The sequence below is a fragment of the Apodemus sylvaticus genome, chromosome 4, assembly GCF_947179515.1.
Source record: "Apodemus sylvaticus chromosome 4, mApoSyl1.1, whole genome shotgun sequence".
Classification (NCBI taxonomy): domain Eukaryota; kingdom Metazoa; phylum Chordata; class Mammalia; order Rodentia; family Muridae; genus Apodemus; species Apodemus sylvaticus.
In genome coordinates, this window is record NC_067475.1 from 88,294,749 (window position 1) to 88,321,035 (window position 26,287).

At 43.1% G+C, this 26,287-nt stretch overlaps 1 protein-coding gene across 5 annotated transcripts in view; it reads left to right on the plus strand.

Moving 5' to 3' along the window:
- Fnip2 (folliculin interacting protein 2) overlaps positions 1–26,287 on the plus strand; it is a 109,337-nt gene that overhangs the window by 36,524 nt on the left and 46,526 nt on the right. For 3 of the 5 annotated variants that reach the window (XM_052180326.1, XM_052180329.1, XM_052180325.1), the window contains exons 2-8: positions 13,076–13,202; positions 16,175–16,318; positions 18,521–18,621; positions 18,709–18,780; positions 23,038–23,138; positions 23,295–23,384; positions 24,898–24,969. In XM_052180326.1, coding sequence (XP_052036286.1) covers positions 13,076–13,202; positions 16,175–16,318; positions 18,521–18,621; positions 18,709–18,780; positions 23,038–23,138; positions 23,295–23,384; positions 24,898–24,969 — 707 coding nt within the window. The remainder of the gene's footprint in view (positions 1–13,075; positions 13,203–16,174; positions 16,319–18,520; positions 18,622–18,708; positions 18,781–23,037; positions 23,139–23,294; positions 23,385–24,897; positions 24,970–26,287) is intronic. The other 2 variants (XM_052180328.1, XM_052180327.1) reach the window with 1 other exon arrangement.

Consider the following 26,287-nt stretch of genomic DNA (forward strand, 5'->3'; position numbering starts at 1 on the left):
TGCACTGGCTTGCAAAATTCATTTTAGAGCCTTGACAAACCCCAGTGGTAGTTTTAAATTATTGACAAGAGCTCGCACAGTTGGGATCTGGCTCCAAACTGCTCACTGTTTGCTAGTCATGTGGCAGTCAGAGAAATGTACAGCTCACTCTTTGCTCTTATGCACCTTACATTATTTGTTTCAGGTCTTAGTCTAGCATAAGGATAAGCTGAGGCTTGTTATTTACTTACTTTGTCTCCCTCAGGATTTTCCAATTATGTGAAAAAGGACAGATCCAATGAGTACAACAGTCATGTGTTATACGTAGGTAGCATTGGCCCCGTGACAGCCAGTGCTGACAACAGCCCACTGCAGAAAGTGCATTGTGGCATCTCAGTGTGGCTCACAGGTAGAAACCACTGTTTCTGTTTCTTCACTTCCATATTCACATCTTTCTGTAATAATAACAGTTCATGGAATTCTAGAATCAGTATTAAAAAAAAAAGTATCTTAAAATGGTTTGCCAATAAAGAATTTTTTTCTAAAACTCATTTGAAATCTGGTAACTTTGCGGCATGCTGGGTATATGATGTAGTTTTCAAATAGTTGTTTCTAACCTCTCTTAAAATGTAGATCATAGCAAAACTGCTGATTTTAATTTTTCATTTTTCCTTGAAAAATCTGAGAAGGCCATAGAATGATTCCCAGGGAATCTTGGGAATGTTTGCTAACTGTATATAAGAAACTCTCTCAAACTTCTGAGGAAAGTTGACCTGGCCTCACCTCGCCTTGTCATTGGAGTGGAAAGGAACTGAAATATGACCACTTCAGAGCCAATTTTGCTTTGCAGTTTCAGATCTGCAAGTTTGAGTTCAGAAGAAATTGAGCCAGACCTTGTGGGGGCTGGGAGGAACTCAGGTGGAGCTGGTACTGTGCCTGTGCTGTGCCCAGGGTCCATCCCCAGTGCCAAAACCACACCGCATGGCCGGGAGAGGAGTCATTGGGTAAAAACCATTTTAAAAGGAAAAGCTGAAGTTGTCTGAAGTCGCTTAACAAGTTTCCTTTAGTGAATTGTTGTGAAGATAAGTGGACCATGGTATGGGATTAGTAAGTAGGGGATGCAAAACCAGGTGTAGGTTTAAAGGCAGAGATACTAAGGTGGCAGACTGCAGAGTTCTGAAGGCTTGTAAAAGGCCCTTCAAAGAAAACGCAAGTGTAGGCTCCAGGCGTGGGAAGTATTTTTCACTGTGTTCTGCACACGGAAACTGTGAAAAACATTCTGCTTAATAGGAAATGTGTTAGTTCGACAGGTTGAATGGAGTGGGGAGAGAAAACAAAACACAACACAAGCAAACAAATGAAAACCCCAGCCAAAGAGCTGGCCATCACGAGTTTGTGAGGACTGCAGGGTGTGACTGCTCTGTCTGTGTCAACACGTCCAACTTCTGCCCTCCCCACCCCACGGTCCTTCCCGGTTCACTTTTCATGTGCAATGAGGACTGCAGAGTAGATTTACCGACTGTAGAGTAAATTCCCACTGGTGGATGATTCTGATTGGGGATGTAATCTGAGGCTAAGGGAACACAGAACGAATGCTTTGGAAATTTGATACTACACCGGTTTCGGGAAGTTCTCGTCTCTTCTGGGACTCATCCATTGCTAGGAGAGAGTCAGCATTGCACATCCAGGGATTGTCACAGAAGCAGGTGACTGACATAAGTTTTGCCTGGGACTGACTTTGATAATAAGCACTAATGCTAGCTGGGCACAGAGTGACAGTGGACCTTCGTCACTACAGTCTGCAGACCAGCCAGTGGGCAGCTGCTGAAGCATTTCTGCTGCATTTCCTGTGCTGAGCTTGCCTGTCGGACTGCTCCACTGTTCCTGGCCCTCCTGTTCTCATTCCTGTGAGTCAGGCTCTGGTTTAGCCTGTCTTGTTCTTTCATTCTTTTCACAAGCAGGTTAAGTGCTGAAGAGTGAGCAGCAAGCCCTGGTGGTGACCTGAGTGTCAAGGAACTCCAAAACCACACTGAACCACACGGCAAAACTAAGCACAACATAGAGTTCAGAAATACACCTTGTCCCCACACACAGACGTTCCTCACCACGGTGGCACATTTACATAATAGCACATTATCACCCAGAATCAATTCATATTTGAGTTCACTCTTCATGTTATACATTGTTAGTTTTGACAGATGAGACTTGTAGAGTAGTTACAGTAACCTGGAAATCAGCTAAATCTGTCTCCTAAATAGAAACAGTCTTTTCCAGAATGTCACCTGATTAGAATCATACAACAGACAACCTTTTAAGATTGGATTCCTTCACTTAGAAATATCCATTTAAAGTTAATCCATGTTTATTCATGGCTTGATAGTTCAATTCTCTTTAGTTCCAAATCATCTGTTGGCTATTTTCTTACCTAATGAACAACTTGGTTGTTTCCAATGCAAGTGTTTGCAGTTCATCAGTGAAGCTGCTGTAAACATCTGTGGGCAGCTTTTTGCGTGTGTTTCATCTCATTTGGTTAAATAGCAAGAAGCTCAGTTGTCCATCCTAAGAGAAGGGTACTTTCCAGTTGGTAAGGAAATGCCAGGTTATCTCCAGAGCCACTCTACCTCTTTCAGTGCATGAAAACCAACATTTGGATGACCTGTGTTCTAGATTTTGCTCACTCTAATAGATTTGTGGTTGATACCTTACTTCTGATTTGCATTTTCCTGGGTCTTTCCTTTCCTTTCGTTTTGTTTTTGAGATGGACTTACCACTGCACTGACCTGGAACTCACTGTGTAGACCAGGCTAACTCTGAACTTGTAGTGATCCTCTTACCTCTGAGACACCTTGCTGGGCTGATTTGCATTGCTCTAGTGAAATAAGGCGTGGAGCACGTTCTTTGCTGCCTGTTCTCTTTGCGAAGTGCCTAATCACATCTCTTGTCTAATTTTGAATCATGCTTTCTTTTTTTTTTTTAAGTTTTGTTTTTCCTATTAAAAAATGGGGTACAGAGTTAAACAAAGAATTCTCACCTGAAGAACTTCGGATGGCAGAGAAACATCTTAAAAAATGCTCAACTTCATTAGTCATCAGGGAAATGCAAATCAAAACAACCCTGAGATTTCACCTCACACCAGTCAGAATGGCTAAGATTAAAAACTCAGGAGACAGCAGGTGTTGGGGAGGATGTGGAGAAAGAGGAACACTCCTCCACTGCTGGTGGGGTTGCAAATTGGTACAACCACTCTAGAAATCAGTCTGGCGGTTCCTCAGAAAACTGGGCACGTCACTACCGAAAGATCCTGCTATACCACTCCTGGGCATATACTCAGAGGATTCCCCAGCATGTAATAAGGATATATGTTCCACTATGTTCATAGCAGCCCTATTTATAATAGTCAGAAGATGAAAAGAACCCAGCTATCCCTCAACAGAAGAATGGATGCAAAAAATGTGGTATATATACACAATGGAGTACTATTCAGCCATTAGAAACAATGAATTCATGAAATTCTTAGGCAAATGGATGGAGCTGGAGAACATCATACTAAGTGAGGTAACCCAGTCAAAAGATCAATCATGGTATGCATTCACTAATAAGTGGATATTAGCCTGGAAAACTGGAATACCCAAAGCATAATCCACACATCAAATGAGGTACAAGAAGAACGGAGGAGTGGCCCCTGGTTCTGGAAAGACTCAGTGAAGCAGTATAAGGCAAATCCAGAACAGGGAAGTGGGAAGGGGTGGGTGGGAGAACAGGGGGAGGGAAGGGGGCTTATGTGACTTTTGGGGAGTACGGAACCAGAAAAGGGGAAATCATTTGAAATGTAAATAAAAAATATATCGAATAAAATAAAAATACATCGAAAAAATCCAATAAATTAATAAAGGCTTAAAGTTTTGTTTTTAAAGATTTATTTATTTATTATATGTAAGTACACTGTAGCTGTCTTCAGACACCCCAGAATAGGTTGTCAGATCCCATTACAGATGGTTGTGAGCCACCATGTGGTAGCTGGGATTTGAACTCAGGACCTCTGGAAGAGCAGTCAGTGCTCTTAACCGCTGAGCCATCTCTCCAGCCCCATGCTTTCTTTTTAAAATTAAAAAAATATTAAATATTTGTCTTGTCTTAGGTATGTAAGTGTTTGCCTGCATTTGTGTGTATGTGCATTGTGCATGCCTGGTGCCTGAGAAGGCACCATATGCCCCAGACCTGAAGTTGGCTGTGAGTCACCATGTGGGCTCTGAGAACTACATTCAGGCCTCTACAAGATCAAGTGCTCCTAACCACTGAGCCATCTTCCCAGCCAAATATTTGTTTCTTTAGTTGGTTGGGGTTTTTTGTTGTTGTTGTTTTGTTTATTTTTGTTATTGTTTTGTTTTGAGACAGTCTTTTTTTATTTCTTTTTTTAAAAGATTTATTTATTTTTTATTTGTGAGTACATTGTAGCTGTCTTCAGACACACCAGAAGAGGACGTTAGATCCCATGTGGTTGCTAGGATTTGAACTCAGGACTTTCAGAAGAGCAGTCAGTGCTCTTAACCGCTGAGCCATCTCTCCAGCCCCAGAGACAGAGTCTTTCTATGTAATCCTGGCTGGCCTGGAACTTACTATGTAGACTAGGCTGGCTTCAGATTCACAGAGATCCACCTGCCTCTGCCTCTGCCTCCCAAGTGCTGGGATTAAAGACATAGGTGCCTTGTTCTTCCTACGCTTGCTTTCTTACCAAGTTTTAAGGCCTCTTTATTTTGAAGAACAATACTTTATTAGATATATCTTTCACAAATGTTTTATGTCACTTGACAGTATTCGATAGAATTTGATTAAGTTTGATAAAATTTACATTTTAGTAATTTGTCTTACCAATAATTTGTTTTGTGGGCCATGTCTATGACATTGTATGTAAAACCCATTGCTCTAAAGCCATCTATATTTTCTCTTGTAGGCGTGCTTTGTTTGTTTGTTTGTTTGTTTGTTTGTTTGGGGGACAAGAGCCTCCATCTGCAACCTACTCTGGCCTGGAACTCACTATGTATATGTATAGCCTTGGCTAACCCCAATTAGGCGATCCTCTTACCTGAGCTTCCCCAGCGCCACGATTGTAGGCACGAGCCTCCACATCTGGCTGAGTTCAGATAATTTTTGATCTTTGTTGATACATATTTCTTCATTATTTCTTTAAATATATATATTACATTTATGTGTTTGTGTTTGTGCGTATGTGAAAATTGATGGAGATGAGGTCTGTGAACCTGTTTATCAATTTCTAAAGATGTTAGGCAGTTGTTTCTGTGTGTGCTGTATTACCAGTCTTCCCCTGCAGATGTCCCAGTGCCTAACCTTCCAGAGGTTTCTCTAGGTTCAGACACACACACACACATACACACACACATACATATACACACACATTACCTCACTCATACATACTCATGTTCACACACATTTCTGCTGATTGGAGATGCTTAGCCTATTAAGAAATAGGGTTAAGGTTTTTTTTGGTTTTGTTTTTGTTGGTTAAGAGCACCCAGATTTGGTTCCCAGCATCCACATTGGTGACTCATAGTTACCTGTAACTCCAGTTCCAGGGGCCCTAATGCCTGCCCTCTCCCAGCCTCCTTGAGCACCTGTGTGTACGTGGTACACTTACATGCGTGTGCCCAGGCACGCATGCACATAAAAAGGAAATAAATTTTTTAAAAGTCTGGTTTTTAAGGTGTAGATTACACATGGAAAGGTAAGGGACACCATGAGGTAATATAGACTAGCTCAGCAAGCTTGTGTTCCTTCTACAGCCATCTATCCCAGTTATCCCGAACACATTCACTTTGTCCGTAAGCAAAGGGAGGGTTAGGCGGGATGACTTTAGGCCACTCCATGATTTCATAGAGGTAGAAATGTTGGAGTAAGATGTCAGGAGGAGGGCGGACTCTTGGCCCCAGCCCAGGCCTTCTGACATGCAGGGCAGTGTTCTGCTGTTCTGTGCATGGTGGCCCCTGGAGAGTTGCGTGTGGCTGACTGTTCTGTGAATGCTACACACACAGTGCTGCCTCTTTTCAAGTTTACCTGATATGAGTTCAAAAAAGACAGAAGAAACTGTCTTCTGTGCTTGAGAGTTCCTCTTGCTAGTTCCCGAACCTCAGGCTGCACCGTGACTCGTACTACAGTGTTTTGTTGGTACTTTGTAAACAGATTAAATATGGACTTGGGCGTATTTTAGCTCGTGACCTTTGTTACCATTTATAGTATTGCTTCAGGATTTGGGAATGGGAATCAAGCTCAGAGGAACAACTTCCTTAATATAAACCTTTGGCTAGCATCTTTGAATAGGGACCAGTTATGCCCAAGGAAGTGTAGAGACCTGCAAATTTATGCATCCTTTTGGTCTTACCTTTTGGTATAGTAAGTAACTATCAATGATTCTGCATTCCTTTATCCTGCATTTCCAAGATCTTAAAACTTCTGAAAAATCTACAAGTGATCTGAACTGATATGAAACTATATATAATATTTGTATTTAGTATCAGTCATCTAATATTTGTATTTAGATATTCATCACCTGGGCTGTTGTGATTTGATTTGGGAGTTTGGTTGCTTCTCACACTGTGGAGGATGTATTATATAATATGTAGCATATGCATCTTTCCAAAATCTAAAAAAAAAAAAAATCTGAACTCTCAAACATCTGGCACTCAAGAATTCTGCTAAGGGATTGTGTATCTGAAGTGGTGATGAATTACACTTCACAGAAGTTGCTTTTGTGCTTAATCTGTCCCTTTAACAAACTTGTAAGTCACATAAGGCACCAGGTTTTGGGGAAGCACAATACCAGAGTTAGTACTTTTCTAAAATGGCAGAGTTCTGCATAAGAGCTGTTGAGGCTAGAACGATGGCTCAGGGGTTGGTTCTGAGCACCCACTGTTCTTGCAGAGGACCAGAGTTTGCATCCCAGAACCCATATTATGCCATTCACAACCAGCCGCCTGTGACTCCAGCTAGAGGGCATGCAACTTCTTCTGGCCTCCAAGAGTGTACCCATGCATATTCTCATAAATAAAGATAATCAGAAAGTTGTTTTGGACAGGTCACTCTGTCTGTTTACTGCAGTGAGCACTAATATCAGGACCTCTGTTACATGCACTTTAGATCTGATACTGCCATTTATGTTTTCTCTTGGTTTTGCTTTTCTTCAAATAGTTTGCTGCTGGGTGGGAAATGGTGAACATTTTGTGCTGAAAAGATGATCTATGGTTGCTGCCTGAAACAGAGTCTTTGATTGATTACTGGTGTGTGCCACCATGCTCCCATCAAACTTCTGGAGAGATTTTTATTTGTATTTAGAAACTGACTTAGTGAGAGGAGGAACTTGTGAGGGTTGTAAACAAAGAATGTATTTAATCGCAGCTGGGCTGTGTCTTTATGATGCAGTAGATTTTATGGCGACAGAGGTCATGATCCACTCACCACCTATCCCAGTGCCTGGGACACTGCTTGGCACACAGTGCACAGGCAGGAATTGCCTAGTAAATTGACGAGTATCCGTGAGTCTCTGTTGTTCTTATCTGTGAGTTACTGCTACTTTGAGAACGGGTCTCACCATGTTGCCCAGGCGGTTGGGAACTGGTCATCCTCCTGTGTCAGTCTTCCGAGTGTTGGGGTTATGGGCATGATTATGGGTACGTACAAGCATACTTGCTTAGTTTTGCTCTAGTTAACATTTTCTTGGATCGTTTAAAGTTCCCTATCATATCTGACTCTTTAAATATTGACATTGCTGGATCACAAGACTGCCTTGAAATTCTTCATATGTGTTTGCTTTGGCTATATAGTAATGCTTCCTTATATTGAGACCAAGAAGGGCACCACAAAACGTGGCTTCTGCCCTGGACATACTTATATACTGCTCTTCTTTTTATTGTAACAGTTAACACGAGGAACTGAGTTGGTCTTCTGAGATGTAGCAGATTATGTGCCATAAAGTGCATATGACCATTCTGTTCCTTGGCAAGTGTTCCTCCGTGAAACAAACCATGGATACCCTAGAGCAGTGGTTCCCAACCCTCCTACTGCTGCGACTCTTTAATGCAGTTCCTCATCTTGTGTGACGATAACCATAAAGGTTTTTTGTTGCTACATATAATTTTGCCACTGTTATGAATCGTACTGTAAATATTTTTGACTATAGGGGTTTGCCAAAGGGGTCTTGATCCATAGGTTCTGAACCTCAGCCTGAGATAGTATTACCTCTGCCCTGAGAATGTTCTCTCCTGAGGTCAGCTCTCTACCTAAGATCCTGTCATTTCCTTTCGTGGAAACTTGGAGTTAGCACGTCATCATTTAGAAAAAGAAATAGACATCTTTGGCTGAGTGTCTAAAGTGTATAACCTTCTAAACCGGCTTCACGGCTTCATTTGGCGCATGGCTGCTCAGCAGGAGACACACCCAGTGCCCCAAGGATGTGATGGGCACCATTTGCCTTGTCGCTGGTGCTGTGTATTCGGGGGCAGAACTTGTTCTTCAGTCCCTGTGTCTGTGCACAAGTCGCACTCTTAAAAGGGCTGAACTCATGAGGTTCACACCCCTTCCACTTCAGCATGGTCACACCGTAGCTTGTAGATCTCCAAATACCTTGCTTCTAAACAAGGTCTGACTCATTAGGACCCCAGCACATCTTTTTTTTGGGAGAGCTTTGGTGGTAAGAGAACATGACTGTAGTCATAACATAGTTTTGTTATAATACATGGTATATATCTTATTTAACCTTTTTAGTGTGACTTTGGATTTTATTTATTTTTGCAGCAGGGCCTTGTTCTATAGCCCAGGCTGACCTTGAATTTTCCTGCCTCAGCCTCCCCAGTGATTAATACACACACACACACACACACACACACAATGCAAACAGACATGTTTTCTATACCTCATATCCTTTGCATTATTCCTGTTGTCACCTTTCAGGGAAATAAATCCATTCTTGGGTTATGTACTTCTGAACTCTTGGTGTGGGATCTTGGTGGGAACAGGGCGTTCTAACCAAACAAAGGGCATCATGAAGTTTAAAGTTGTTCTTATTACCCTTTAAAAGTATATTTAATGTTTGTATATGTGTGTGTATGTGCCCTGGCACACAAGTCGAGGGCAGAAGACAATTTGAGGGAGTAGGCTTTCTCTTTCTACTGTGTGGGGATTGGCTCTCTGTGTTCTGTAGAATCTCTCTCTCTCTTCCTACAGGCACTGCCTCAGAGACCTACCCCAGGCTAGGAATCAGGCCGAGCTGAGGCTGACTCCAGCCCTGTCTTTCTCGGAAGAACCTAATTGCCATACGTGGCTGTAGTTTTCCCTAGGAATATTCTAGACAGCAAACATCAAAATAACAATTATTAAACCAAAATAAAATTCTTATGGGAGAAGAGTAGAGTTTTTCTCCTTTTTGTGAACTACTTTGAATTTGGGTTTAAAAAAAGGTTGGACATTCTGAGATTCCAAGATATGTGTGCGTGCGTGTGTGTGTGTGTGTGTGTGTGTGTGTGTGTATCTCTTTACCTATCTTTTCTTCCTCTAATTTTTTTTTTAAAGTCAGGGTCTCACTCTGCAGTCCAGACAGATCTGGAAGTCACTAAGGGCCTAGGCTGACCTCAGATTTGCAATCCTTCTACCTCTAAAGTGCTGTGGTTATAGCTAAATGCCATCACACCAAGCTCTTATTTTTTATAATTGAAAAAGAATATGAATTTAATATAATGTTAAGATCATTATTGAATTTGAATCATTCTAGATATGTTATCTTTAGCTTAACTGAAATTTAAACTGATAGTCCTCAAGAATTGCTTTGTAAATTTTGCCACTTTGGCAGAATGTAATTTTATGAGCAAATTCAAACTATATAAGATACTGTGAGATTAAGTGTCTTTTTGCCTGTCTGCCTTCCTTCCTGCCCCCCCCCCCCCCCGCCTCCCTCTTGCCCTCTTTCTCTCTCCCCTCCTCTTCTGTCCTCCCCTCCTCTTCTCTTCTTCCTTTTTGAAACAGGGTCTCATATCTTAGTGGCCTGGGCATGCTAAGTAGACCAGACTGCTCTGGAACTCAGAAATCTGCCTGCTTCTGCTTTCCCAGTGTGATGCTGGCATTAAAGATATGTGCTGCCGTTCCTCGTGATTAAATCTTTGGTTTTTGGTTTTTCATTTGTAATAACTTTACCCTATATACTGTTTGTTTTATGGTTCTGGGATGGATCCCAGAGCTTTTGTAAATGTTAAGCAAGCATCTTCCTACTGAAGTTGCATCCCAGCCTCTGTGGCTTTTTTTAAAAAAAAAGTTACCATGCCTCCTCCTTCCTCCTCCTCCTCTTCCTTCTCCTCCTCTTCTTCCTCCTCCTCTTCTTCCTCCTCCTCCTCCTCCTCTTCTTCCTCCTCCTCCTCCTCCTCTTCTTCAAGATTTATTTATTTATTTATTTATTTAATTTATGCATGAGAGCACACTGTTGCTCCCTTCAAACACTCCAGAAGAGGGCATCGTGCTCCTCCTTCCTCCTCCTCCTCTTCCTTCTCCTCCTCTTCTTCCTCCTCCTCTTCTTCCTCCTCCTCCTCCTCTTCTTCCTCCTCCTCCTCCTCCTCTTCTTCAAGATTTATTTATTTATTTATTTAATTTATGCATGAGAGCACACTGTTGCTCCCTTCAAACACTCCAGAAGAGGGCATCGGACCCATTACAGATGGTTGTGAGCCACCATGTGGTTGCTGGGAATTGAACTCAGAACCTAAGAGCAGTCAGTGCTCTTAACCTCTCAGCCATCTCTCCAGCTCCCCAGCCTTTGTGACTGTAACATACATTTCAGTGGAAAGTTTTGTTGTTGTTGTTTTAGGGTTCGTTTTGTTTTGTTTTTGAGACAGGGTCTCTTTATTATGTAGCCCTGGCTGTCCTGGAGGTCACTGTATGGACCAGGATGGCCTGGAACTCATAGAGATCTAGCTACCAGCCTGTGTGTTGGGATCAAAGGCATATGCCACCACACCCAGCCAGAGAGAGTTTTAATAGTCTTGTATACATTTAAAATTTGGCAGTGTGGGTCCTAGTCGTCAGACCTGGATTTGACAGGAATATTGCATTCATATAGGGACAGCTGGTCCCAGTGCTAGCAGGCTCTTCTTGTCCCAGTGCACTGCTGCTTTTCTCTACAGTAACTTGGTCACTCCCGGGGTTATGATGTATATGTTGGCTGGGCTGTAAGTGTGGGGTGGCTCCCACACGTCAGCTTGGGGTCATGTGGCATGCATGTCTCATTGGTCATACCTTGAACACTGGCTGCCTCTGGCCTAAGGGCAGAGGAAAATAGTTTCCAAAATGAATTTTGCCACTGTGCTGCATGTCAGAGGGGCAAGGGTGCCAGGCACAATGTAGGAAACACATTGGTGACAGAAGGGACAGCCAGAACTTTCTATTCTTTTTTTTTTTTTCAGCTGAGATTTAAGAGAACAAATCTGCTGCCCCTCAGAAAGCATGCTTCAAATTTCTGCTGCCCCTCAGAGAACATGCTTCAAATTAACTGCCATTGCCTGAAATGGAGCGCATAGCTTTTGGAGCTTATATGTATGCCAAGCTTGCGTGAAGCCCTTACATATTTTACTTAATCCACAAAGCAAGTTTGTGAGGTCAGCAGTTATACATGGATAATCCAGTGGCAAAATGGAAGGGGAAAGCCTTTGGCTTTGAATCCAGCTGTACCTGACTATTTACACGGTCTACTGTGAAGGTTTTCATTGGGTCCTCCTGTATCCACCTGTCCATTTATTACCCATCCCTTCGGTGTCCTTCCCGTGTCCTATAGCAGAGTCTGCCTGAACAGGTGGCACCCTTCTGCTTCAGGCCATCTTTTAGATCCTGCTTTAAGCTGTCTCTTCCCTATCTCTGTGCTGGTCACTGCAGCCTGTAACAGGCAGCGTGAGGGGCCTGGCTCCCCGCGCCTTCCACCCCCACGTGTCTGCTTTTCTTGTGCCAGTCAGCTATCTGATCTTATCAACCATCTGCTTTCCTTGGCTGCTCTTTGTGTTCAGAGCCTATCCTGTCTGGGCCTGCTGCTGTCCCATCCCCCAGCTCCTCGCCGACCTCACAGGGCAGCTCCCTGCCTTCCTTTCTCCTGTTCCTGTGCTGTACTCTGCTGCTTCGTGGTGTTCACGTCTGGTCTAAAAGTCGATCTAAGTCCTCAGCGACTTCTCTGTCTCTTTCCTTAAATTTCTCTCTTTTGGAGACAAGGTCTTGCTGTGTAACCAGGATGGTCTAGTTCTGCAGCGTTAGTCTCCTGAGTACTGAGCTGACAGACGATGCCACTCACTATGCCAGGCTCTGAGACTCTTTGAATCCTTTAGTTTCCCTTTTGACCTTCAGACAGTTTGTAGTTATATATTTCTGTGTAAGTATTAGGTTAATACTATCCCCCACTAAGCCTTGAACTTCATGAGGACAGGCATCCAGTCGGTTTGATTAATTATTGATTCCCTCGCACCTAACTGCAGAGCCCTGAGTACAAGGCAGACTGAGTTCCTGTTGAAAGGATAGCGGACGATGTGCTGAAAGCACTCTCTGTAAATAGTTCTCTAGTTTCTGCTTTCTGGTCGAATTCTTCACTGCTGCATAAACCTGCATTTTTTTCTTAACATCTTTTGCTTAGGAGCAGACCGTTTCCCTTTCTGCTAATCATCATGGTTAGCAAATGCATTTGGTTTCCACGTCTCTGTATCAAGCCAGACGTGCCAGGGTAAGGTAATAACCTTCCGCTGTGGAACTGCTGCCAGCTCCCCGAGACGGTGGCTGCCACAGAGGCATGGGCGCCCCTTTTACCAGCGTGCTCTCCCCAAATACCGACGTTGCCCTCTCTTGTGTGTCTTTGCAACTTCTGTCTGCCATTTGTGTCCAAACTGACTATGAGAGACAGTGCCTTCTCTCCAGTGAGTTATTGTTAGAGCGGCCTTGCCACTGTTGGCATGAGAATTGTCAGCATTTGCACAGCCAATTTCTGAGCACATTGGCTGGAAATTGTATTGATTTGCCCATAGTTACACCAAGTGTTGCAGATAATCCAGCTTCTTTCCTTTTGAATCCACAGTTGGTCGTGTTCAGAGTTTGACTTGAGTGACATTCGCCTGCTAGTGTACCAGGACTGTGAGAGGAGAGGCAGACAAGTCATGTTTGATTCCAGAGCTGTTCAGAAGATGGAAGAGGCGGCAGCTCAGGTGGGAAATGCTGATTGGCTTCCAAACCTCTCTGATCTGTTGCACGCTGCCTGCAGGGATGCAGAAGGAGCAAGCAGAGCTGCACCCCAGCAGGCAGGCCTGTGTCTGAACACAGCTGAAACTAACAAGCAATGATGGCAGGCCAACAGTGGACTGTGACATCAAGAAAGATGTATTTGCTGGCTGATTGTAGTCCAGTAGGATTTTGTTTGCATCAAGCATAGTAAGAAAATACACTGTGGAGATTCATAAATTGCTAGCGTATTTGCCAGACACGGAGGTCATTTTGTCCAGATCTTCTCATGGATAGTAAAAGGTGCCGTGTGTGGCTCATGCTTATAATCCAGCACTGGATAGGCTGAGGCAGGAGGATGGTGATTTGGGACTAGCCTGGGCTATGTAGTCAAGCAGTGTTTCAAAAACTAAAATAAATAAAAGGTATTATCTAGCACAAGGTCAAACAGCATTAAAAAGCTTCCTCATTAGCCTTAATAGACTAATGTTCACTGTCATCTTACCCCCTTCTGACCAAGGAACTGTGCATTAATTTCCCTGTTGTAGGGAAGGGGATTGTGGGAGGTGGAACAGACTTGGGATGGGGAGTAAAGACAGGAAAGATAGATCTTTACCCCTTTGAGCCAGACTAGGAAAGATAAAAATAATACCAAAGAATTTTGCCCTCCTCGGTCTCCCAAGGTACCTCTAATCTGTCACCATGGCTGGACCATTCACTTTAGTTCAGTATTTGTTCAGAAGCTTACAGATTAAATAAATCCACTGATACGTACTCTTTTTTTGTTTAATTACTTGGTTCCCATCCTGACCAAAATCTGGTAGTCTTTAGAATGTGTGGTCAAGTAGAACAGTTATAACATGGCCTTTGATTAAAAAAGACTAGTGCACTGTTTTGCAGCCTCATTTTTGTAAATTTTTTTTTTTTTTTTTTGAGACAGGGTTTCTCTGTGTAGCCCAGACTGTCCTAGAACTCATTCTGTAGACCTGGCTGGCCTCGAACTCAGAAATCCACCTGCCTCTGCCTCCAAAGTGCTCGGATTAAAGGCGTGCGCCACCACTGCCTGGCGTTAAAGATTGTTTTGTGGAAGTGAGCCTGCTCCTGCCTGTGTGTGGAAGTCAGAGGACAACTTTGTGGAGCTGGTCTCTCCTTCCACCTTCATGTGGGTCCCAGGGGTCAAACCAAGTCACAAGACCTGTGGGATATGTACTTTTACCTACTGAGCCATCTCACTGGTCCTTGTTTTCCAGATTCTGTTAGGAATCTTTGTTTGCAGGAAGGAGATGTTTGGTTGAAGGCAGGGAGCGGGTGATAGCACTGTACTTATAGAAGCATTCTGCCAAACGGCCGTCCAATCGGCACACTAGTGGCTGGGCGCGTTAAGTGGGCGGAACAGAGAGCCCAGGGAGCACGGCTGCCTCCCGGTTGCTGTAATGGCAGACTGGGGGTCAGAGGCTTAGGTGAGCCAGCACTCGGTTCTTTATTTGCTGGACAGGAAGGAGATGGCTCTCTCCAAACGCTTCTGACAGATGGCTTAGCCCAGCGTTCTCACTCCATCACTGGAGCTGCTGCTGGGGGCAAGAACAGAGAGGGAAATGACTTCATAGGGAACTGGAGTCAGTAGACCTGAGCGGGGATAATGTGCTAATCCCGATGGAGGCTTTCCTTGAAGTACTCATTAAATTAAATAAGCAACTTAGGCTCAGGCACTTTTTGTAGCTTGTAGAGGACTACAGGAGAATCTAGTTGGTAGCCTTCTTACTGTACCAGGTGCAGTTTCCAACTACAGGTTGTTGTGCTTCGCTCCTGCAGTCCGGTGGGACTTCCTGTCACCCGCTTTCAGCCCTCTGGGAGGCTGTTTCTGACTTAAGTGGTATTAAGTGACAGCTGGAGCTGAAGAGCTTGTTGAGAGAATACAGGATGCACGGGATTAACCCTATACAACCGGAATTCCATCCCTGCGGGGTGCTGCTGGGGACCAGCGCAGCTTGAGTCCCCTTTACATTCTCCTCCTCCTTACATTCCTACCCCTCAACCACATCCGCCTGATAAGCACAGAGCACCATGGGGTTGAATCGCACATGACTGTGAGCATGTGCCTTAGACCACCAGTGTGACTGTCACACTGGCGATTAGATAAGCTGATACTGCATCCATGGGTTCCCTAACACAGGCTCCGAAAGAGACAGACAGACAGACAGACAGACAGACAAAGAAAAGAAGGGCAAAGGAAGCTCAGCAGAAGTTGTTTCTCACGAAGGCTTCTTTCTGAAGGGAGAGTTCTATTCTGGGGTCACCCTCAATACAACTTAGACGTGAGCTTGTGAGGGAGTATAGAGTAGTAATCCTGTCACCTCTGACCTTTGAGGACCAGGTTCCCATCACGTGGGTTCATGGTCGCTCCTGCCCCAGGGCTCAGCCCTCACCTTTCACAGTTCCATCCTGGTGCTTTTCTTTCCTGCTGCGGCAGGGATGCTAGAAAGAGTATGAAAACCACAAACCTGCACGTCCAGGCTGACAGTTTCTTCCTTAGTGGCATCTCGTTGGTAAAATTCTGAATGATAATGGTCATCCATAAGTGAACTCCATATGTTATGACTGTGTAGTACCGAAATCTGAAAACCAGAACAGGGCGTGGTACTTGTTTATGACTTTATGGGATGGATTTAAATGTAGGTACTGACACTTGAATTATTTAAAGAGAGTGGCATATCTATCCTTTATCTCCGTGTCTCAGTCTACACAAATATAGCATCATTTTCTGGGTAGTATCCTCTTCCCAAAGATTCCAGACTCCCAGGAATGATATTTTTGTTATTATAAAGAAATTAAACAAAACTTTTGGTTTTAATGCAATTCAAATGCATAAATGTTTTGACAAATTTCCACTGGATAAAAGCATGTCAGGAAAGCCTGATCACTTGATGATCCTCTACCTTGCCTGCCTCTCTTAACCCAGAAAGCAGAGGATGTGCCCATTAAAATGTCAGCCAGATGCTGTCAGGAAAGCGGCAGTGCCGGCGGCAGCGCCGGCGGCAGCAGCTCTTCCCATAGCTTTGGAGGATCTTTACAGCACGCTAAGGAGCAGCTTCCAAAGTACCAGGTAAGACATGTGGCTCTAGAACGGCCCTGGGCCTGCACAGTTGAGAGAGGGTGTGAGCGGCACAAAGAATGACCTTGAACTCCTGAACCTCTTGCCTTCACCTCCCAACTTCTGGGATTACAGGTATGAACTACATCAATTTATTTTGATTCTCAAGCCAGTCTACCCCTCTAGCCCAAGCAGGTATGGAACTGATCATGTAACCCGTGCTGATCTCAGATCTTGCTGCCTCAGTTTCCCTAGTGTAGGGATTACAGGCATGTGCCACAATAACCAGCTTCCTGAGTTCTCATTTTTAAACCTGTAACAGAATCTTATCTCTACCTCTGCTGGTAAAACAAGGTCAGGGAGATTATACCAGCAGCCACCGACAAACAAACCTTGAATTTTAAGACCCATGTGATGCATTTTCTCATAGGTTATAGGGCTCAAAGCTAGTTGATAATCCCAGTTAGCACATGGTCTTGGTTCCAAGAAAAGGCAGATTATAAAACAGAGAGAGTGGGTGGAATTTATTAGTAGAGAATATGAGAAATCAGTTGGCTTGTGTTTGAAGTGGGAAGAAGTTGATATGAGCTGTAGCCAGAGATGAATCCATCATCTATTAGCAGGACCCACAAGTTTATCTTTCTCTTTCCTCTTTTGTCATTATGAGGAGGCAAGGCGCACGTGTGTGCGTGTTCTGTGTGTGTGTGTGTGTGTGTACATAGATGTGTGTATACTGGATTTTAAAACATTGAAATGATTCAGGAAAGCTCTTTGAGCTGAGAGCACATTTGCACGCGCCAGCTGGGCCTGTAGCCCATTACTTGCTTCTCACTCTTTGCCTTGTCCATAAGGATGTCAGTATAACTAAGCACAGTCTCCACTAGAGTGGTTCTCACTCAGGGCCAAATAGTAGGTATCCTGCACATCAGCTACTGACATTACGATTCGTAATTACAGTCATGAAGTAACAACAAGATAATTGTGTGGTTGGGGTCACCACAACACGAGAAACTGTATTAAAGTGCCATAGCATTAGGAAGGTTGAGAACCATTGCTCTTAAGATGCTTGGATGAGAGATCTCTCTCTTTTTTTTTTTTTTTAAAGATTTATTTATTGTTATATGTAAGTACACTGTAGCTATCTTCAGACACACCAGAAGAGGGCATCAGATCTCATTATGGATGGTTGTGAGCCACCATGTGGTTTCTGGGATTTGAACTCAGGACCTTCGGAAGAGCAGTCACCACTGAGCCATCTCTCCAGCCCCTGAATGAAAGGTCTTGACCAAAAAATAAGTCATAGGGGATTTTCTTGTATAAATAATGAAGCATTTAAAGAATGGTGGAAATGGCTAGTGAGAAACAGCTGTGTTCAAGGGGTGACTTGAGAAAGAGAAGATTCAAGTAGGAAGGTAATAGTATCAAATACTTTTGGTAAAGCCAACTAGAATGTGTCTACCGGATTTGAAGGAAGATAGAAAGTAGAGTATGGCAGCCATTGTCAGAGCAGACAGGATGAATCAGGCAAAGCCAGGCTTCTCTAACAAAAGCTGGCATTTAGCACCCCATCCTCCATATAAAAAGGTGGTAAAAATGCATGAGAGACTGGTTGGAAATCGGAAGTGTTTTTTGAAATATTTTTACAAAATTTTAGAGCAGTAAGACCACCTTTACCTCTTAGATCCTCACAAAGTCCTGCTTGAAGTGTAAGCCACTTTTCTTTGCTGTGGTAAAGCGCCATGACCAAGGTAACTTCCCTAAGGAATTTATTTGGGTTTGTGGTTCCAGAGGGTCAGCGCCTCTGATGGCAGGCCAAGCACAGGGCGGCAGGAGCTGGGAGCTGGGGTCTTACATCTCATTCAAATGACCATAGCTAGTGATTATATAGTTGGGTAATACTAAACCATGTTTCTTTTCAGGATCTACTCAGTATCCAAAGAAGAGCTTTCCTGCTTTCTCCATAGCCAGATTTTATAAATGGAAATGATAATCTTTGATGTGTGAGCATATTGTATATAAAGAAGAAAATTTAAAAATTGTAATATTTGTGAATTCACAAATATATAGCAGGTGATCGCTGTATAGATGATAATTGTAAGGTGGCCAGCTGTAGCTTTAGGATGCTGTCCTGACAGCCCACTCAACCAGAGACCCAAAGACTGGGAGACATTGCTTCCTATTGCGTTGTTCCATGTAGTGTTTTCTTGTGTGCAGTACACGAGGCCAGCATCTGATGTCAACATGCTTGGAGAAATGATGTTTGGCTCGGTCGCAATGAGTTACAAAGGCTCCACCCTGAAGATACACTACATACGGTGAGGCTGCCGCCCCTGTGCCGCTCGCAAGAACTGGACGATGGTACCGACTTCTAAGCACACTTCTTTCCTCTTCTCTGTTTTTAGATCTCCTCCACAGCTGATGATTAGTAAAGTCTTTTCTGCTAGAATGGGGAGCTTCTGTGGGAGCACAAATAAGTAAGTGCGGATGTTGCACCCGTTATGTTTTTATGTCTGTTTCTAGATAAATTCGTGAGGGTTGTAAGACATTTTAAATGAATACCAAGATAAAGTACAGACTAATAAAAGGGGTTTTAGTCATTTTCTGATATCAGCAAATGAAAAACTTTTAGATTTTCTCAGGGGCTGGAGAAATGACTCAGTGGTTAAGAGTACTGACTGCTCTTCCAAAGGTCCTGAGTTCAATTCCCAGCAACCACATAGTGGATCATGATCATCTGTAGTGGGATCTGATGCCTTCTTCTAGTGTGTCTGAAGACACCTACAGTGTACTCATATAAATAAAATAAATAAAATGTTTAGACTTTCTCAAGCAACCCTAAGGACAGATGACTTAGTCTATTTTGGGAGAAAGGTCTCATTAGCCCAGGCTGACCTTGAACTCAACTGGAACTTGCTGTGTAGCTGAGGATGGCCTTAAACTCCTGATCCTTCTGTGTCCCCCCCCCCCCAAAGCCCCAAAGCAACAGGTGTGTTCCCCCTTACCCACTTATAGGGTGCTAGAGAGTGAACCTGGCTTCTGTATGCCAGGCAAAAGCTGTGTGAGTTGTTGTGTCCCCAGGCTGATGGGTGACTGCTTTGGAACCCATCTGTTATTCTCGTTGTTCCTACTGTCAGTCACCAAGTTTTAGGTTTTGATAAAGTGGTTAGGACTGCTTTGGTTTGGGGGGGCGGGTGTGAGGTGGGTGGAGGATGAAGAGTCAGTGTCTAGCTCAGCCTCTCCTCAGATTCATAATAATTCTTGTGTCTCAGCCTCTTGAATACCGGGATTGCGGGTGTAAGAGTGAAGTTGTATAGTTTCTCCAGATGGTGGGGCAGGAAGCCATCTGTCTTAGGCAGTTAGCTTAGCCTTTGTGGCTGATAGGTAGTAGGCCATGCAATCTTTCTATTGTTACTCCTAGTGCCATCTGTCCATGTCTGTCCAGCCCCTCCATACCTCCTGGGTCCAAAGGAAACTCCACCTCCCCCCAATTCTGGTGCCATTCCCCTCTACCAAAGGAGCCATTTCCTTATCACCATCAGAAGGAAGGGAATTGTGGCTATCTGTGGTGCTATTAGCACACCTACGTGCACGCTGGCCTCTGGGCTCCCTCACACACACACACACACACACACACACGCACGCACTCATGCACGCACGCACTCATGCACGCACGCACGCACGCACGCATGCACACACTCCCCTTCCGCTCTTGGCCCACTCTCTCTTGCCTCCTCGTATGGTCTACTACTGAGTCTGCTCTGGACTAGTCCAGATGCATCTGTCTGAACTGTCCCTCACCTCTGCATTAGAAACCTTCCCCCCAGCCACACCCTGGAGTGCTGGGGTTCTTAGTTTATACACACCCTCCTCACCTCTAAACTTCTGTATAACTACAATACCCTATCAGGAACATTTCTTTATACACTTTAAACTTTTAAGCGGAGATGTTGTTAAGCAGATACTATTGTTTTTTGAGACACAGACACATCTTTCTGTGTAGCCCTGGCTGATCTGGAACTAGCTCTGTAGATCAGGTGGGTCTTGGGCTCAAAGAGGTCTGCCTACCTCTGCCTCCTGAGTTCTGGGATTGCAGAGATGTGCCATCACCACTTAGCTGTTATTTGTTTTTTTTGTTTTTTGTTTTTTTTTTTGTTTTTTTGATACATGGCCTCACACCATAGGCCCAGGCTGGCCTTGAACTCATTATATAGTTCAGGCTAGCCTGGAACTCTGTGAGGCTCAGAATGGCCACAACTCACACTGTAGCCTACCATGGCCTTGAATTCATGGACCTCTTGCTTCAGCATGTGAGCTCTGGCATTATATATAGGAGCTACCTTGCTCAGTTTTTTCTTATTTTAAGTAAAATAACTTGTTATTGTTTTATATATGTGTATATATATATATATATATATATATTAAGATTTATTTATTGTTATATGTAAGTACACTGTAGCTGTCTTCAGACACCCCAGAAGAGGGAGTCAGATCTCATTATGGATGGTTGTGAACCACCAGGTGGTTGCTGGGATTTGAATTCAGGACCTTCAGGAAGAGCAGTCAATGCTCTTAACCATTGAGCCGTCTCTCCAGCCCCATTATATTTTTAATATAAAGTTTAAAGGGTATAAATTAAGAAGCATGCTTTAGCAATATAATACAGGCGAGTTTTTTTTTCTCCAAATAACCCTAGAGTTATTTAGCAGAATATATATATATGTTCTGCTAAATATTTTGAGACCGCTAAATAAGTAAGTCTTTGGTTACCTTTTACAAGATAGTTTAAACACCTTTGGAGCATCGTGAGTTAAGCTAATATAAGAATTTATGTTTACTTCTTACTTATTTATCCACTCGTGTATTATTTCATGACTATAGTTTCCCCAGCCTCCTCTTCTCCATTCTCCCCCTATCCACTTCCTCTTCATTTACCTTCAGAAGATTGCAGGCCTCTCAGACATATCAACCAAACATGGCATATCAGGTTGCAGTAAGACTAGGCACTTCCCTTTATATTAAGGTTAGAGGAGGCAGCCCAGTAGGAGGGAAAGGATCCCCAAAGTAGGCAAGAGTCAGAGACAGCCTGGCTCTCACAGTCTCACAAGAAAACCAAACTACACAACCACAACATATATGTAAGGACCTAGGTCAGACCCATACAGGCTCCCTGATTGTCCCTGTAAGCCCCTATGAGGCCAGGTTAGTTGGTTTTGTGGGGGTTTTATGGTGTTTTCAATCCCTCTGGCTCCTGCAGTCCTTCCTCTCCCTCCTCTACAGGATTCCCTGAGTTCTGCCTATCGTTTGGCTGTGGGTTTTTGCATCTGTTTCAGTCGGTTGCTGGGTGAAGCCTCTGACAGCTGGGCTAGGCACCACTCTATGAGAACAGCAGGCTATCATTAGGAGTCATCTCATTGACTGTTTTGGCCAGTCATGTGTGGTTCTATCCTAGGTCTCTGGGCTATCCAGCCTCCAGGTCTGGCCCTCTAGGCAGTGTCAGGGGTGGGCTCCCTTAAGCTGAACTGGTCATCGGTTGGCCACCTTTTCCCTAGCATATCTTGCAAGAGGACAGATTGTAGCTTGAAGGTTTTGTGGCTGGGTTGGTGTTCTAGTCCCTCCACTGGAAGCCTTGCCTGGTTACAGGAGAGAGATTTCTTTCTGATTGATGGGGAATGGGGGGCTGTTCAGACCTGGTCTATATAGCTGTAGCCCAGGCTAGCATGGAATTCCAGGTCCTTTTGCCTCTACTTCATGAATACTGGGACTGTAGATATGCACTTCATACGTGGCTAATACATGTTTTTCTACTTTTTTTAAAAAATTGTCTTTGGCTTTGGTATAATGTAAATGTTTGTTTATCCCATTAACTATAAAAAATATTGAATTCATTTTTAAGTAAAATTTACTTTTTTATTGTTCTATGTTTTTTTCAGAGTGTTGATATTTGGCTTCTTGCTAAAATAATAAATTACAATGTTGGATTCATTTTTATGAGTAATTCTTATTTTCTTAAAGTGAATCATAATTTCCAATATGTCTTACCCCTGAAATGGATTGCTAAATTATTAATAGATATTAGCCAAGACTTAAAATTAATTTATTTTGAAGGTGTTTTTGAAAACCCTTGAAGTGAATAACAATATCTTAGGTGTCAGTTTCTAAAGCAAAATTTAAAACTGAATAATAGTAGTATGGAAGATGTCAGTCACTGAAGCACAATTAGAGTCTCATTTCAGACCCCTCAGTGGTTAGGAATGTAGTTGTATAAGGTAGTTGTGTAGACTGGTCACTTCCAAAACATTTTTATTTTCTTCCAACAGATTGCTCCCAACCTATCATTTTAAATTATTGTTATTTATTATGGTTGTTGTTGAAACTAATTTCTCTTTTTAAAAGATTTGCTTATTTTATATATATATATATATTTTTTTTTTAATACAAAATAAATAGAGTACACTCTTGCAGTTTTTAGACACACCAGAAGAGGGCATTGGATCCCATTACAGATGGTTGTGAGCCACCATGTGGTTGCTGGGAATTGAACTCAGGACTGCTGGAAGAACAGTCAGTGCTCTTAACAGCTGAGCCATCTCTCCAGCCCGAAACTCTTAATTATTTATAAAGAAAAATTTTGAGTAACTGATCAATTGTTGTCTATAGTTAGGAATCTATTAAAAAACAAATTTGTTAACCTCTTGATGTTTTTTTCTCTCTCCCTTTCCATCTTGATTTAGCCTGCAGGACAGCTTCGAATACATCAGCCAAGATCCTCAGGCTGGAAAACTGAACACAAATCAGAGCAGTCTGGGTCCTTTTCGTACTGGAAGTAACCTAGGTAAAAGAGACACGAGAACAAAACGGATAGATCTTCTCTCTGAGCGCTACAGCTGGGGGTGTGGTTAGTCTGTCTGTTGTGTTCAGGTTCAGTTTTGCGTTATCTTTAACCCGTGTTTATCTGTGTGCCTTGCGTCTTCTGTGTGTTCTGCTCTAGGTCTGCTGCAGGCGTGCAGCGGCAGACTGCTGCAGGGGGTGTCTGAAGGAGGACCTCTCCGGCTCACCCGGAGCGCTTCTTTCTTTGCAGGTTTGTGTGGAATGCTGAGCACAGTGTGACCCACACACGTTAAAACTTCTATGCAGGTTCTTAGAAAAATAAATCCATTTATTCTTCTCTAGAAACCCCAAGGGCTTTCGTGGCATGAGATGCTAGTTTCAAATGCAGCCAGAGTCATGCTGTTTCAGCCATGAACCTCTGTTGTGAATGTCTTTGCTAATAATGGTCCAAATGTGAGCTGACTTTGGTCAGAAATGAGCCCTTAGTGTTTTTAGGAGAATTAATTTCTTCTGATTTTCCCAGGCCTCCTCTGCTGCTGTGAGCTGTTTCTCTTTGCTGTGGCATCTCTCCCCCCACTTATTTACCTGACCTTTCCCTGCACGGAGTATCTAAGTCACTCTATTAAGAGCATGGGAGGGCTCAATCACACAACCTCTCTCTCTCTCTCTCTCTCTCTCTCTCTCTCAATCAATCAATCAATCAATCAATCAAATCATATCATTTAAATTCAGTGTCCAGGTTCCTTACAGGTATTAGTAACCTTGGTATCCTGGGTCTTTTCTGGGACTTCACTGGCCTTGCCAGCAGAGGTTGCTCAGTGTCGTTTGTAGCGTGATTAGCAAGCATCATATTCATGACTAGCATTGAAGTTGTGAGGAAGGCAAATGGGACTTTTTTCCTTCTGTCCCTTTTCCTAACCTGAAATATACTAAGCGTTGTAGTTTTCTGGTGCCTAATGAAACTGATACATCCCAGCTCCTAAGAGCAAGTACAGCATATTTATATATTCCCTTTAAAACTTGGAAAATAAACATGTTTCTTAAAATTTCTAGCAAGTATGCTGTTCATCCACAACAGTGACTTCTTGTTCATCGTAAATTTGCTAGAACAAATTCTCATCTGCCTTTGAGCCCAGTAAATGTATAAGTTCAGTCAGTCTGAAGCCTTCTAGATATGCATGCTACTTAAGTGTGTTTTTCCAAATTTATGCCAGAATATGAGTTTTTTCTGAATAACTATAATACCATGTATGGGGAAAAGAACCGGAGGACAAAGCTGTTAGGAAGTTAATGTTTTCAGTGTCTGCCAAGAGACTGTGTTATAAATAAACATTTCTAGGTTTACGAAGTAGTTTTTAACTATTTCTCTTCCTAAGCTCCTTACAGCTATTACTGAAACTAATTAAGCATAAAGCTTTTGAAAATGTTGTACTTTCTAAAGATATTAATAATGAAGAAATGGCTAAAGTAGAATGCTGGTTGTGTTTCCTGCATGGATGCTTTAATGTACACGTTAATTTTTAATAGCTGTCATTCAGAAGAGTCTGTAGGCTCCAGCATAAAGGCAGATGGCTTTATGGTTTTGTTTCTTGGTTTCTTGTGGACTTTTTATGTATTTAATTTGATGTCTAGTTAGTTGCTATTATATATTAGTTCATTAATAGCAGTAGCCCACTTTGAAGTCTAGAAATTATTGAGGCCATCTTTAAAATGCCTGTGTCTTTTGTGAACCTGATAATCTTTTCCTTGTCTCTTTGTCTTAGCACACAGCACACCTGTTGATATGCCAAGCAGAGGGCAGAATGAAGACAGAGACAGCGGCATTGCTCGATCAGGTACTTCCTTATACTGCTTTAACTAATAAGGTCGGCTCTCTGAGGTGGAGAATAGAAACTTGACGGGTAGTCTTAGCTCTGTCCCCCACCCCCAACCCTTTTCTTTTCTCCTCTACATTCTAAATCTCATGTGTCTGAGGATATGAAACTTTGATGGTCATCATCTCAGAATGATTGTGCATACAAGCTAGTTTTACCTAATACTTAAATTTACAGGAGACTAGTGTATGCTAATAAGTTTCTTCCAGCAGGGAGCTTCGTTATGCCAGTTGTACTAGGAATTTATTTGCTAACTGCTTAGTCAGAGGATGGAACAGGCCTATCTGGTGGTCAGTCTACCTATGACAATGAGAGACGCTACCAGCTGACTACCACTGTTTCTCTCCTGTGATGCTGATCTAGATTGTACCTCAGGTACCCTTCTCTGCTCATTTAGAGGCTAACCTTGCCTAAGACGGCCTTGAGACACCCCCCCCCCAGTTTCAGCTTTTGTGCACAAATCTGCTTTTAATTTTTAATTTAAGGTTCAGATCTTAGGTTAGGTCCGTGTTTCAAGGAGTCATGTCAAGCTTTCCCTGATGAATATGCATCCGGCAGGCAGCCTTCCCGTGAGAACCAGGAGTGTCCTACTGGCTTGTCCTGTGAGCGTTGGCTTCTTTACCAAAGAGGCCCACCAGCTGAGTGGGACTAACTTCAGGCCTTGGTGTCTTTCCTTCTATCTTTTCACCCGTTCCTCACGTACTGAAGCTCCCAGATTCTGCCTCAAAGCTCCTGTGTTGTTTCTGGGTACTGTCAGACTCTGCAGTCTCCCTGTTCAGCTCTGTTTCCAGAGTCACTAATGAAATGTAATAGTTGATGAATCTCCTTGTTTGGTTTCTATATGTGTACACTGAGGCAGCTATGGCTCATAGTCGTTAGCTAACTTTCACCATGTGGTGCTTTCCTTAGTTTTCCCCCAGTGTCTTCTTATGCCCCAAGAACACAATGCGTTTGTCTGACTGTCATGCCTATTCAGACTGTTTTGTTCTGGTTTTGTTTGTTTTTTTGAGACAGGATCTCTACATAGTCCTGGCTGTTATGGAACTAACTAGACGAGGCTCACTTTGAGCTCATAGAGATCTGCCTGCCTCTGTATGTCACCACACTGACCTCCCTAGACATTTTTCCTCAGACCTTTGTTTTTAGTAATCATGATGGTTTTAGTCTTGGTTTCATTATTTGAATATGCTTACTTGATAGATTTCTCATGATTAAACTGTGGTTGTGGGTTTGAGCTACATAACCACAAAAGTAATATACCATTCTGCTCACCTGGGGT